This window comes from Rhinoraja longicauda, chromosome 28 (genome assembly GCF_053455715.1).
Source record: "Rhinoraja longicauda isolate Sanriku21f chromosome 28, sRhiLon1.1, whole genome shotgun sequence".
Lineage (NCBI taxonomy): Eukaryota > Metazoa > Chordata > Chondrichthyes > Rajiformes > Arhynchobatidae > Rhinoraja > Rhinoraja longicauda.
In genome coordinates, this window is record NC_135980.1 from 27,177,840 (window position 1) to 27,192,202 (window position 14,363).

The 14,363-nt window shown below is 46.9% G+C and overlaps 1 protein-coding gene across 5 annotated transcripts in view; it reads left to right on the plus strand.

The window, feature by feature from the left end:
• LOC144607304 (phospholipid-transporting ATPase ABCA1-like) overlaps positions 1-14,363 on the plus strand; it is a 150,753-nt gene that overhangs the window by 62,144 nt on the left and 74,246 nt on the right. For all 5 annotated transcript variants that reach the window (XM_078424046.1, XM_078424050.1, XM_078424049.1 and 2 more), the window contains exons 9-13: positions 1,739-1,976; positions 3,767-3,906; positions 5,917-6,033; positions 7,837-8,025; positions 13,418-13,629. In XM_078424046.1, coding sequence (XP_078280172.1) covers positions 1,739-1,976; positions 3,767-3,906; positions 5,917-6,033; positions 7,837-8,025; positions 13,418-13,629 — 896 coding nt within the window. The remainder of the gene's footprint in view (positions 1-1,738; positions 1,977-3,766; positions 3,907-5,916; positions 6,034-7,836; positions 8,026-13,417; positions 13,630-14,363) is intronic.

Sequence of the window (14,363 nt, forward strand, 5' to 3'; positions counted from 1 at the left end):
TTCCTACACAGGAATGAACCTAGACTGTGGATGCCGGTGATCACGGAGACGTTAGCAATCCTCACCCTGCTCTCCTGATGAAGACGTGGATGTATCTTATCTCACTGAGAGTGTCCTTGCCACACTGCAGAAACGTTGCACTTTACACCTCGCTAAGGTGTGCCATAAGATTTTTTAGATTTAGATTTAGAGATACAGCACAGAAACGGGCCCTTTGGCCCACCGGGTCCGCGCCGCCCAGCGATCCCCGCACACTAACACTATCCTACACCCACTAGGGACAATTTTTACATTTGCCCAGCCAATTAACCTACATACCTGCACGTCTTTGGAGTGTGGGAGGAAACTGAAGATCTCGGAGAAAACCCACGCAGGTCACGGGGAGAACGTACAAACTCCGTTCAGACAGAACCCGTAGTCAGGATCGAACCTGAGTCTCCGGCACTGCATTCGCTGTAAGGCAGCAACTCTACCGCTGCGCCACCGTGCCAAGAGGATTGTTCCTTGGAGAGTCTTGGTGAATGTAACCTGCTACTAAAAATCCCTCCTTCTGTGAACACAGCCCAGTCCATCAGGCAAACCAGCCTCCCACCTCTCCCTCACCTCCATCTACACTTTGCACTGCCACGGACAAGCATCAATATAATTAAGGACCACTCTCATCCACATCCAGCAACAAAAGCTTTTCACTGTACGCCTGTACACGTGACAGTAAACGAAACTGAACTGAACTGATTCCGGTCATCCTCTCTTCTCCCCGCTCCCTTTGGGCAGAAGATACAAAAGCTTATAAGTACGAACTACTAGTTACAAGAACTGCTTCATCCCCACTGTTATCAGACTCTTGAAAGAACCTCTTATCAGCAAGGGCTAAATTTTCAATGTCTTATTGCAGCTTTTGCCCTTCATTGTTATCTGTGCTTTCTCTATAACTAACACTATATTCTAAGGTCTGAGTCTGAAGAAGGGTCTTGACCCGTAACATCACCCATTCCTTCGATTTGGAGATGCTACTTAATCCGCCGAGTTACTCCAGCATTTTGTGTCTACTTTTGGTTTAAACCAGCATCTGCAGTTCCTTCCTACAACTATGTTCTGTGCTCTGTTTGTTTTATAGACAATAGACAATAGGTGCAGGAGAAGGCCATTCGGTCCCTCGAGCCAGCACCGCCATTCAATGTGATCATGGCTGATCATTCTCAATCAGTACCCCGTTCCTGCCTTCCCCCCGTACCCCCCTGATTCCGCTATCCTTAAGAGCTCTATCTAGCTCTCTCTCTTGAATGCATTCAGAGAATTGGCCTCCACTGCCTTCTGAGGCAGAGAATTCCACAGATTTACAACTCTCTGAGTGAAAAAGTTTTTCCTCATCTCCGTTCTAAATGACCTACCCCTTATTCTTAAACTGTGGCCCCTGGTTCTGGACCCATTCTGGTTTTGCAGTACCAGCTGTACTCATCTATAATACAAGCTATCTGGAGAGCATGCAAGCAGTGTTTTTCATTGTATCTCACTGCATGTGACAATAATACACCAATATAATGTTATAATAATAAGACGATCCAAACTGGCATCAGACAAGTTTAGGGCTGACATCGGGTGTTAACTAATTGCCGTTAAATTTGTCTTGTGTTATTTTCAATGCTGCATGGGTCTTAATCTGTAAACTCTACCCTGTGTGGGTCTTTCAATAATACAGCAGCCATTAATGCTTCTTTTTTGTGTGTGTGTGCGCTAGTTTTCCAACATGACCAGTTTCTCTGAGTTCCGGGATGAGGTTCGGTGGTTAACAAATCCAAACACAACTGGGTCGCCGAAGATGATGTTTCAGGCGATATCGAAGATTGCCTGTGGGCACCCGGACGGAGGGGGACTGCGCATCCCTTCGCTCAACTGGTACGAAGACGATGACTACAAGGCGTTGTTTGGCAGGAACAGCACCAACGATGGAATGATCACGTTCGACAATTCAACGCGTGAGTGCAATGTTATTCCCCAAACAAATCTTTAAACGAAGGGTTTGCTGGCCGTGCGTATCGTTCACCAAATTAGTAACTATGGTGGGTAATGTGTAGGAAGGATCTGCAGATGCTGGTTTAAACCAAAGATAGACACAAAATGCTGGAGTATCTCAGCGGGACCCATCTGAAGAAAGGTCTCGACCCGAAACGTCACCCAATCCTTCTCTCCAGAGATGCTGCCTGACCCGCTGAGTTACACCAGTACTTTGTGTCTAACTGTGATGGGCAATGTGTGTTTGTGCTAAGGGACCTGCCACAGATTTCAAGATGAATTGGAATTCGGAAAGGCTGGAGGTTGAGAAATCAGAAAGGATGAACTAGCTTTAGACTTGAGAGATACAGGATGGAAATGGGTCCCTTGGGTCAACTGGCGATCACCCCCGTACACTAGCACTATCCTACACAGGAGGTACAATTTACAGAAGCTAATTAACCAACAAACCTTTGCGTCTTTGGAGGAAACTGAAGCACCCAGAGGAAACCCAGGCGGTCACGGGGAGAACGTACAAACTTCATACAGGCAGCATCCGAAATCGGGATGGAACCCGGGTCTCCGGCGCTGTAAGGCAGCAGCTCTTCCCCTGCGCCACCGTGCCGCTCAAAATTAAATTTGACAATACCAGTGCGGTGACTGTAGGTTTAAGCAGTAACGTGGTGAGGGAAAGACAGCTATGCAACGAAAGAGTCTTGATGGATGAGATGGGTTTTGTGCAGCAGTACAAAGATGAGTAAGAAAGATCCTGTACAATCGAGCTGAAAGACCACGAAGAGGGAGTTGTGATCGCACTAATGGTGCGGTGATGGTGAAAGGTGATGGTGAAAGTTGATGGTGAAAGTTGATGGTGAAAGTTGATGGTGAAAGGTGATGGTGAAAGGTGAAGGTGGAAGGTGATGGTGAAAGTTGATGGTGAAAGTTGATGGTGAAAGGTGATGGTGAACGGTGATGGTGAACGGTGATGGTGAACGGTGATGGTGAACCGTGATGGTGAACCGTGACGGTGAACGGTGACGGTGAACGGTGACGGTGAACGGTGAACGGTGAACGGTGAACGGTGAACGGTGACGGTGACGGTGAAAGGTGACGGTGAACGGTGACGGTGAATGGTGATGGGGAAAGGTGATGGTGAAAGGTGATGGTGATGGTGATGGTGAATGGTGATGGTGAAAGGTGATGGTGAAAGGTGATGGTGAAAGGTGATGGTGAACGGTGATGGTGAACGGTGATGGTGAAAGATGATGGTGAAAGGTGATGGTGAACGGTAATGGTGAAAGGTGATGGGTGAACGGTGATGGGTGAAGGGTGAACGGTGAACGGTGATGGTGAAAGGTGATGGTGAACGGTGATGATGATGGTGAAAGGTGATGGTGAAAGGTGATGGTGAAAGGTGATGGTGAAAGGTGATGGTGAAAGGTGATGGTGAACAGTGATGGTGAAAGATGATGGTGAAAGGTGATGGTGAATGGTAATGGTGAAAGGTGATGGGTGAAAGGTGATGGTGAACAGTGATGGTGAAAAGTGACGGTGAACGGTGATGTAAAATTGCAAATTTTAAAAATTAACTTTAACAACATTCTTTTTGATTTAATCCTCTTAAGTTTTCACAAGCTTTTTTTTTTGAAATGTTGAATGATCTTCAGACTGTTAGGTGACGGTGGGACGAGAGCTCGGAACGCAAACGATTTATTAAAACTTTAAAACGAGGATGAGATTTGCGTAACTGAACCCTTTCCTTTGCTTTGCACAGCCCCCCACTGTAAAGATCTGATTAAGACGCTCGAATCTAACCCGATCTCCCGGATTATGTGGAGAGGCATCAAGCCGCTCTTTGTGGGGAAGATTCTATACACTCCAGATACTCCAGCTACACTGAGGATAATGAAAGAGGTACTTAATGGTTTTAAAATTCCATCTTCGCTGAAATCTTTGTCATTGAAGTCAGTGACTGCAAACACTGAACAAGGTGTGAGTGTTTCAATAGACAATGGACAATAGGTGCAGGAGTAGGCCATTCGGCCCTTCAAGCCAGCACCACCATTCAATGTGATCATGGCCGATCATTCTCAATCAGTACCCAGTTCCTGCCTTCTCCCCACACCCCCTGACTCCGCTATCCTTAAGAGCTCTATCTAGCTCTCTCTTGAGAGCTCTTTCAGAAATCCAGTTTGTTTGACTCTTGTGTCAACATGGAGTTTCTTTGCTTGGTTAATGCATTTTTGCATCAATACTGTACAGGTCCACCACTGATTTTTTTCTCCGGCACCCTTGGTTCCAGAGCCTTGCTGGATTACCCATGTTGCTGTGCCAGCAGAGTTCACGGCCTCTGAGAGGAGACTAATGGTGCCGGAACAATCCGCCTAGGCCGCTCGGGAGCCGCAAGGTCGGCCCCGGAAGTCGGTTTTGAGAACAGAGTCTTCCCCTCCCCCCCTTCCCAGTTCTCCCACTGTCTTCCTGTCTCCACCTATATCCTTTCTTTGTCCCGCCCCCCCTGACATCAGTCTGAAGAAGGGTCTCGATCCGAAACGTCACCCATTCCCTCTCTCCTAGATTTATTCACAAAATGCTGGAGTAACTCAGCAGGTCAGGCAGCATCTCGGGAGAGAAGGAATGGGTGATGTTTCGGGTCGAGACCCTTCTTCAGACTGATGTCAGGGGGGCGGGACAAAGGAAGGATATAGGTGGAGACAGGAAGATAGAGGGAGATCTGGGAAGGGGGAGGGGAGGGGAAGGGAGGGACAGAGGAACTATCTAAAGTTGGAGAAGTCGACGTTCATACCACTGGGCTACAAGCTGCCCAGGCGAAATATGAGGTGCTGTTCCTCCAATTTCCGGTGGGCCTCACTATGGCACTGGAGGAGGCCCATGACAGAAAGGTCAGACTGGGAATGGGAGGGGGAGTTGAAGTGCTCGGCCACCGGGAGATCAGTTTGGTCAATGCGGACCGAGCGCAGGTGTTCAGCGAAGCGATCGCCGAGCCTGTGCTTGGTTTCGCCGATGTAAATGAGTTGACATCTAGAGCAGCGGATGCAATAGATGAGTTTGGAGGAGGTGCAGGTGAACCTTTGTCTCACCTGGAAAGACTGTTTGGGTCCTTGGATGGAGTTGAGGGGGGAGATAAAGGGACAGGTGTTGCATCTCGTGCGGTTGCAGGGGAAAGTGCCCGGGGATGGGGTGGTTTGGGTAGGAAGGGAAGAGTGGACCAGGGAGTTACGGAGGGAACGGTCTCTGCGGAACGCAGAGAGGGGAGGGGATGGGAAGATATGGCCAGTGGTGGGGTCCCGTTGTAGGTGACGGAAATGTTGGTGGATGATATGTTGGATCCGCTGGCTGGTGGGGTGGAAGGTGAGAACGAGGGGGATTCTGTCCTTGTTGCGAGTGGGGGGAGGGGGAGCAAGAGTGGAGCTGCGGGATGTAGAAGAGACCCTAGTGAGAGCCTCATCTATAATGGAGGAGGGGAAGCCCCGTTTCCTCTCTCCTAGATGCTGCCTGACCTGCCGAGTTACTCCAGCATTTTGTGATATCTCAATTCTTACGCTCAATTTCCCAGCCTATGCAGGCAAGCACACCAAATATTCATCACTCCCCTTGCAACCTCTGTTGGCTTTCCCTGGGATCTATGGGCTTGTCTCCTGTGGTCTCTTTGTATGTCATGCTCTTCATATCAGTGTAGTTCCATACACACCTAATATGAAAAAAGAAAACTGTTTTGACTGGTTCTAGGAGCAAAATTAAACCATTCGGCCCATCAAGTTTACTCCGTCATGCAATCAAGGCTAATCTATCATTCCTTCTCAACCCCATTCTCCTGCCTGCTCCCTTGAACTCCCTGACACTCTTCCCAATCAAAATCGCGAATTTTTAAAATCCATTTTAACAACGCTGTTTTTGATTTCTCAGCTGAACAGAACATTTGAAGATCTCGGTTTGTTGCGAGAAGTAAGGGGAGCGTGGATCGAAACCGGGCCGCAGATTTGGAGGTTTATGGAAAGCAGCCCGGAAAGCCAGCTTCTCCGGGTATGTGCCACGTTTTCGTGCATGTATTTGTTTGCTTCGCTCAGTAGAATCCCTGCCTCTGCATCAGAGTCATCTGGGCGGCTGCTGCCCTTCAGATCTTGAAATGCAATAATGTACAGATCCAAGAAAGCACTTCACTTAATGTGATTGTGAAGCTCGGTCCTGCTTACTGTTTCAGCTGCACAGTAACAACCCTTTGGCAGGATAAAGAAAAAAGAGGGTGTTCTCTCTTGATTGAAATGAGCCTAAAGCAGTTTAACAGGTCCTCGATCCCCTTATCAACTGGCTGCCTGACGAGTTTCTGATGCAAACTGACCATTGTTCCGCCTGTAGTTATTGCAATAAAAATGTGAGATATTCATTAAAAGATATTCTGAGAAAAATCGTGCAGGAAGGAACTGCAGATGCTGGTTTACACTGAAGATAGACACAAAAAGATGAAGTAACTCAGCGGGACAGGCAGCATCTCTATTGAAAAGGAATAGGTGACGTTTCGGGTTGAGATTCAGAGTTCTGAAAACTATTCCTTTTATCCAGAGATGCTGCCTGACCAATGAGTTACTCCAGCTTTATGTGTCTTATCTTCTGAGAAAAATTGTTTTCTAAATAAATATATATATATATATATATATATACGGTGGAACAGGCTGAGGATGATGGCTGACTTTAGTGGAGCGTCACAACAGCTATATATAACTCCAGCATTTTGTGAATAAATACCTTCGATTTGTACCAGCATCTGCAGTTATTTTCTTATATTATATATATATAAAATTATATATGTGTATAACATTGTATATATGCGTAATTATATATATATAATGATGTACTACCTGCAGGCAATCCAACCTTCATTCAATTAAAATATATATTTATATATATGCATAAATATATTATTTATAAAATATATATATATTTACATACAGTATATACATACAGTATTTATATATATGCGTATATAATCGTATAATTATATATATTTATTTATATATAAATAAATATATATAATTATACGATTATATACGCATATATATAAATACTGTATGTATATACTGTATGTAAATACTGTATGTAAATATATATATATTTTATATATCATATATTTATGCATATATATAAATATTTTTTTTAATTGAATGAAGGTTGGATTGCCTGCAGGTAGTACATCACAGATAGGTGAGATGTTAGCTAGTCTCCTCCAGCAGGCTGGTTGCTCCTTACTGGAGCCTGCAGGTTTGTAGACGAGTGCACTATCAGGCTTCCACTGGACTGAGTTCCAGGGTGAGGTCTCCTCTACCCAACACAGCACTGTGTAGGTTCTAGGACACCTGCATCTGTGTGTTCACTAAAGATAAATGTCAAACGGTATTTAGAGTTAGCACGGTGGCGCAGCGGTAGAGTTGTTACCTTCCAGCCCAGGAGACCCGGGTTTGATCCTGACCACGGTTGCTGTCTATGTGGAGTTTGCACGTTCGTCCTGTGACCGTGCAGCTTTTCTCTGGGTGTTCAGGTTTCCTTCCGCATTCCAAAGACGTACAGGTTTGTAGGTTCATTGGCTTCTATAAATTGTCCGCCAGGATGTAGGATAGAACTAGTGTATGGGTGTCTGTGGTCGGCGTGGACTCGGTGGGCCGAAGGGCCTGCTTCCACACACTATCTATAGACTGAACTCAACCAGGGATCTCAAGCTTTTCGGTTCTGACACAAGGGCATAAAATGGTAGATTTTGCCCAATTCAGCAGTGTGTGTCATTAATGTACCTGCAACGCTTACAAAAACTCATACAGTTTTGCCTTTTTTCAGGAAATACTGAGGAACCCTGCACTCACTGGCCTCATCGACATCCAGCTCAATTCCACCTCCTGGAGTACAACAAGTGTCGCTAGTTTCCTGTCCAACCAACCTTCAGAGGGTGGCGAGTCTGTTTACACCTGGAAACAGGCTTACAAAGAAGTGGATCAAATAGTCAACTCTTTGTCGCAAGTCATTGAGGTATGTTCTTGTAAAAACCCTCAACACTTCTCAGGCGTCCAAGAGATGTCCAAATTTGTTAAGAGCTCCTGAACGTTGTGGGTTTTGTGTTAATCTACGCATGGATTCTCCGTGGATTGTCACCTTGTCGTGGTGGAGAAGCTTGTGTGGTCCTGAGAGCGATGCCGTCTGGAGCTATGCTCCTGGTGGGGTCACCCCATGGCGGTAAGGTCGAGGGGGGAGGTCCTTGACAAAGAGCTATCCAACCAAGACCTCAACGGTGGAACAGGCGGAGGATGATGGCTGACTTTAGTGAAGCATCATAACGGCTGGGAAGGCGGATGAAGGCTGCAGCAGAAAAGGGTCCCCGGTCGTCTTGGACTCCACGCCACTGGATCCTGACCCAGGTCTGTCAAGGGCCGTGTGGTGGATGTCTGTGCACCAGTCTCCCCACGTTAAACAAAGTCACGAACAGGCGTCCTCTATGGAGATGACAGTCATACCCGCTTCGAGTGACCGCCGATGATGATGTTGACACACGGGAAGTTAGCTTAGTTCAATAGCCTAAAATGGTTTGTAGAATGAAGCTTGGTCTGCGTTAACATTTTGCACACTTCACTTCCCTGGACTGGGGATTTCAGGGAATTTCTATTCTATGGGTAGTATAAGAAAATAACTGCAGATGCTGGTACAAATCGAAGGTATTTATTCACAAAATGCTGGAGTAACTCAGCAGGTCAGGCAGCATCTCAGGAGAGAAGGAATGGGTGACGTTTCGGGTCGAGACCCTTCTTCAGACTGATGTCAGGGGGGCGGGACAAAGGAAGGATATAGGTGGGGACAGGAAGATAGAGGGAGATCTGGGAAGGAGGAGGGGAAGAGAGGGACAGAGGAGAAGTCGATGTTCATACCACTGGGCTGCAAGCTTCCCAGGCGAAATATGAGGTGCTATTCCTCCAATTTCCGGTGGGCCTCACTATGGCACTCGAGGAGGCCCATGACAGAAAGGTCAGACTGGGAATGGGAGGGGGAGTTGAAGTGTTCGGCCACCGGGAGATCAGTTTGGCCAATGCGGACCGAGCGCATGTGTTGAGCGAAGCGATTGCCGAGCCTGCGCTTGGTTTCCCCGATGTAAATAAGTTGACATCTAGAGCAGCGAATGCAATAGATGAGGTTGGAGGAGGTGCAGGTGAACCTTTGTCTCACCTGGAAAGACTGTTTGGGTCCTTGGATGGAGTTGAGGGGGGAGGTAAAGGGACAGGTGTCGCATCTCGTGCGGTTGCAGGGTAAAGTGCCCGGGGATGGGGTGGTTTGGGTAGGAAGGGACGAGTGGACCAGGGAGTTACGGAGGGAACGGTCTCTGCGGAACGCAGAGAGGGGAGGGGATGGGAAGATATGGCCAGTGCTCGCTTTTTACACATTTCTTGGTTGGGTGGTGTACGGATAAAAGCTTAGAGACGAGGTTGCTGTTTGTCCATCTAAAATTACCATGAATCTAATTCAGATTTAACAAAGGCGGAGAATGCATTGAAATGGTCCATTAGGCAAAAAGATGATTAAGATGTACACCCTGGCCTCAACCACAACCATTATCTTTAATCGGACTTTACTGGACTTGATCTTGTACTAAACGTCATTCCCTTTACCCTGTAGCTGTTCACTGCGGACGGCTTGATTTTAATAATGTATCGTCTATCTGTTGACCGTCTCACAAGAAACAAAAAGCTTTTCACTGCGCCTCTGTACATGTGACAATCTAAACTAAAAAAAGTATCTCTAAGTGCATCTGCATTATTCCTTTGGGCAGATTTCCACCCCTTATGACTATTAACCTAGAAAAGATTTAGCATGAAATTAAATTTAAAATAGAGTAGGAATGTTTAATCCATGACACTGTAAAATCAGAATAGAAACGAAACAAAACTATTGCTCAGGAAATAGACACACAATGCTGGAGTAACTGGGCAGCATCTCTGGATAGAAGGAATGGGTGACGTTTCAGCTTGAGACCCTTCAGGCTGGGAGTCAGGGGAGAAGGAAGGCACAGAGATAAGGAAGTGTAAGGTGTGGAAACGAAACATCAAAGTGGATGGATATCAAGGAAAATGTAGAATAGATCATTGTTAGCTAGAAGTAGGTGACAACAAAGCATATAGAGATAACATTTAATCAGGGGGGAAATTCAGACTGGTCAGGGAACTAGGAAGGGGGAGAAATGGAGAGAGAGGGAAATCAAGGGTTGCTTGAAGTTAGGGAGGTCAATATTCATACCGCTGACCAAGTGAAATATCGCTCAAACCGCTCCAGACACTGACAAGCTCATATCAGCGCTAAAGCCAGGAATAACATGGAGATCTTATCGAAACGTATAAGATTATTAAGGGGTTGGACACGTTAGAGGCAGGAAACATGTTCCCGATGTTGGGGGAGTCCAGAACCAGGGGCCACAGTTTAAGAATAAGGGGTAGGCCATTTAGAACGGAGATGAGGAAAAACTTTTTCAGTCAGAGAGTTGTGAATCTGTGGAATTCCTTGCCTCAGAAGGCAGTGGAGGCCAATTCTCTGAATGCCTTCAAGAGAGAGCTAGATAGAGCTCTTAAGGATAGCGGAGTCAGGGGGTATGGGGAGAAGGCAGGAACGGGGTACTGATTGAGAATGATCAGCCATGATCACATTGAATGGCGGTGCTGGCTCGAAGGGCCAAATGGCCTCCTCCTGCACCTATTGTCTATTGTCTAACATGGTTAGCTTTGTCTAGTTGCTAATAGGATTGTATTCTGAGCATGAATTTCTCATGTGATCACAAGTGTCTCAGTGCTGTGGCCTCGCTACTCATCGCAGGGTTACCACTAGTTCACCAAATCCTCTTTTGATGGGTGTAACAACTAGATCTTCTCCCACCCTGGCGCAGCGGTAGAGTTGCTGCCTTCCAGCGCATGGGACCGCTAGGTTCAATCCCAGCAACGGGTGCTGTCTGTACGGAGTTTGCACATTCTCCCTGTGACCACGTGGGTTTCCTCCCACACTCCAAAGACGTGCAGGTTTGCAGGTTATTTGGCTTCTGTATGTTTTCCCTCGTGTGCAGGATAGATAGAACTAGTGACCGGGTGATCACTGGTCAGTGCAGACTTGGTGGGCGGAAGGGCCCACTGTTTCCGCACTGTATCTCTAAGAATAAGAAGCAAGTGTGAATACGAAGGGGAAGCTTGAAAGGGGGGAAAGCGGTACGTTCAGAGGAGCATAGCTAATTGACAATAATGCAGAGAAATAAGAAGAGTCCCAATGGAGGGAGGCTGCAGTTGGAAGCTGATAAACAAATCTGCCAACTTATTTTGTTTGATGATCAGCCCACGTTGGCAGTTGTGTTCCAGGCCCAGATGTGGCCTGTTTGTAATCTCAGTTCCCAGTGGAGTACGATCGCTACCTATTGCCTCTCTTCACAAGTAAACAGCAGAGACCTTTACTTTCACACAGGTGGTTGCACCTGAAGGACGTCCCACGCCAAGTGGAAATTGGACTGTTCAATTTATGTGGCTCCTCTCGCTTTTAGACAATAGACAATAGACAACAGGTGCAGGAGGAGGCCATTCGGCCCTTCGAGCCAGCACCGCCATTCAATGTGATCATGGCTGATCACTCTCAATCAGTACCCCGTTCCTGCCTTCTCCCCATACCCCCTGACTCCGCTATCCTTAACTCTATCTAGCTCTCTCTTGAAATTTAGTTTAGTTCAGAGATATAGAATGGAAACGGGCCCTTCAGCCCACCAATTCCACGCCGATCAATGATCACCTGCTCACATTAGTCTGTTATCCCCCTTTCCTAAAAGTTCCCAATTGCATGCTAGACACTGGGAGCAATTTATAGAAGGCAATTAACCTGCAAAACGCACTCCTTGGGGATGCGGGAGGAAACCTGGGCACCCGGAGGAAACCCGCGTGGTCACAGAGAACGTGCAAGCTCCGCATAGACAGCACCCGAGGTCAGGATCGAACCCGTGTCTCTGGTGCTGTGAGGCAGCAATTCTACAACTGTGCCACCGTGCCGCACAACGCTCAATTCTCATCCTCAGTTATTTTCTTCCCGCAGCCTCAAAGTAATGCAATTAATACTGCGACTTCCACTAACTCGTTCTTTGGCAAACCTATTTGCTCTGATTGCAAATGCACAATTGAAAAATTATCCACAAACACGGAGCGTTTTTACAGCGCTCTGTTTCCAGTGTCAGTGATTGTTTGCCTCCAGCCACAATCTGCAACCTTTAAAGAAAAGCCTTAGTTTTTCTCTTTTTTTTTCTTCAAAACTTCCTTGGATGATCAGTCTGAAGAAGAGCCTCGACCCAAAACGTCTCCCATGCCTTCTCTCCAGAGATGCTGCCTGTCCCGCTGAGTTACTCCAGCATTTTGTGTCTGCCTTCCTTGGGTAATAGTTTAGTTTAGAGATACAGTGTGGAAGTGGGCCATTCGGCCCAACGAGTCCCACCAAGGAATCAAGATGCAAAGTATTTTGCAAAAGGTGGGTAATGTGCGTTTGTACGGAGGACCCGGTTCAGACTTCAAGATGAATTGGAATTCAGAATAATCAGTAAGGAAGCCCTGACTTTAGACTTCAGAGATACAGCGCGGAAACAAGCCCTTCGGCCCACCGAGTCCGTGCCGACCAGCGATCACCCGTACACTTGTTCTGTCGTACACACTACAAACCTGTGCATCTTTGGAATGTGGGAGCAAACCGGAGCACCCAGAGAAAGCCCACGCGGTCACAGGGAGAACGTACAAACTGTACAGACAGCACCCGTATTCAGAATCGAACCTGGGTCTCTGGTGCTGCAAGGCAGCAACTCTACCTCTGCGCCACTGTGCCGCCTTAAATAACATATCCAGTAAATCTTGCCCTGGGTTTTCCATGTCTGCTTTGCCCCCCTTTGTTCTGTTGTTTATAGACAACCTGTGATAAGATGGAATTTATTCACAAAATGCCATGATCGCATTGAATGGCTGTCTCGAAGGGCTGAATGGCCTACTCCTGCACCTATTGTCTATTGTCTATTGTAACTTAGCAGGTCAGACAGCATCTCGGGAGAGAAGGAATGGGTGACATTTCGGGTCGAGACCCTTCTTCAGACTGATGTCAGGGGTGCGGGACAAAGGAAGGATATAGGTGGAGAGGTGGATAAGATGGAGTTGTGCGACTGGTAAAATGTCACCGCAGTACGATGCCCGGCAAAACTTGATAATGCCAAGTAAAAAAGAAGAAGGGTCTTGACCCGAAACATCACCCATTCCTTCCATCCAGAGATGCTGCCGGTCCCACTGAGTTACTCCGGCATTTTGTGTCTATCTGCAGTTCCTTCCTACACATAAAAACCACTTGCATTACTTTTAAACTCGTTTGCTTTTTTGTTTCTTGACAGTGCATCTCCTTGAACAAATTGGAAGCCGTTCCGACCGAGGAGAAGCTGGTGGTGCGGGCGTTGCAGCTCCTTGCAGAGCGCCAGTTCTGGGCGGGCGTTGTCTTCGTGGATGGAGACGAGGCGGGCAGCAAGCTGCACGTTCAGCCCCACATCAAGTACAAGATCAGGATGGACATCGATGACGTGACTCGCACCAATAAAATCAAGGACAGGTCAGACTGGGTCTTCCATTCCAAAGGGAACATGGGCGCCATTTGGAATTCACCGCCACGGACGGCCATAGAGGCCGAGGCAGTGGATATTTGTGAGGCGGAGATTTGCGGATTCTTGATAAATACGGGTGTCAAGGGGTTATGGGGAGAAGGTAGGAGAATGGGGTTGGGAGGGAAAAATTAGATTAGTCATGATTGAATGGTGGAGTAGACTTGATGGGCCGAATGGCCTAATTCTGCTCCTAGAGCTTATGAACTTATTTGGCTCAGCTCCTCCGCCTCCTTAACCTTGTGCAAATGTTACTTCCTTTTGCAAATTTTACTTATTGGGTATTTTTAAGGCAGAGATTGAAAGATTCTTAATTAATAGTGGTGTCAAGGGTTACGGGGAATAGGCAGGAGAATGGAGTTGAGAGGGAAAGGGAGATCAGCCATGATTGAATGGCAGAGTAGACTCGATGGGCTGAATGCCCTAATTCTGCTCCTATGACTTATAAGCTTCCAATCGTGGAAATGCTTGCACGACATTTATTGCAAAGTCTTGGTGGTGAAAAGAAAGAAAGCAATGCAAATTTAACATTTTTTTAGGCCGTTCCAATAATTTGAATGAAATGATCAAAATTTCAGGCCTACAAAGCCCTCCATAACCTGGCCCCATCCTACCTGACTGACCTCCTCGACAGACACACTCCCACTCGCACCCTCCACTCTGCTGCTTCTAACCTCCTGTCTCC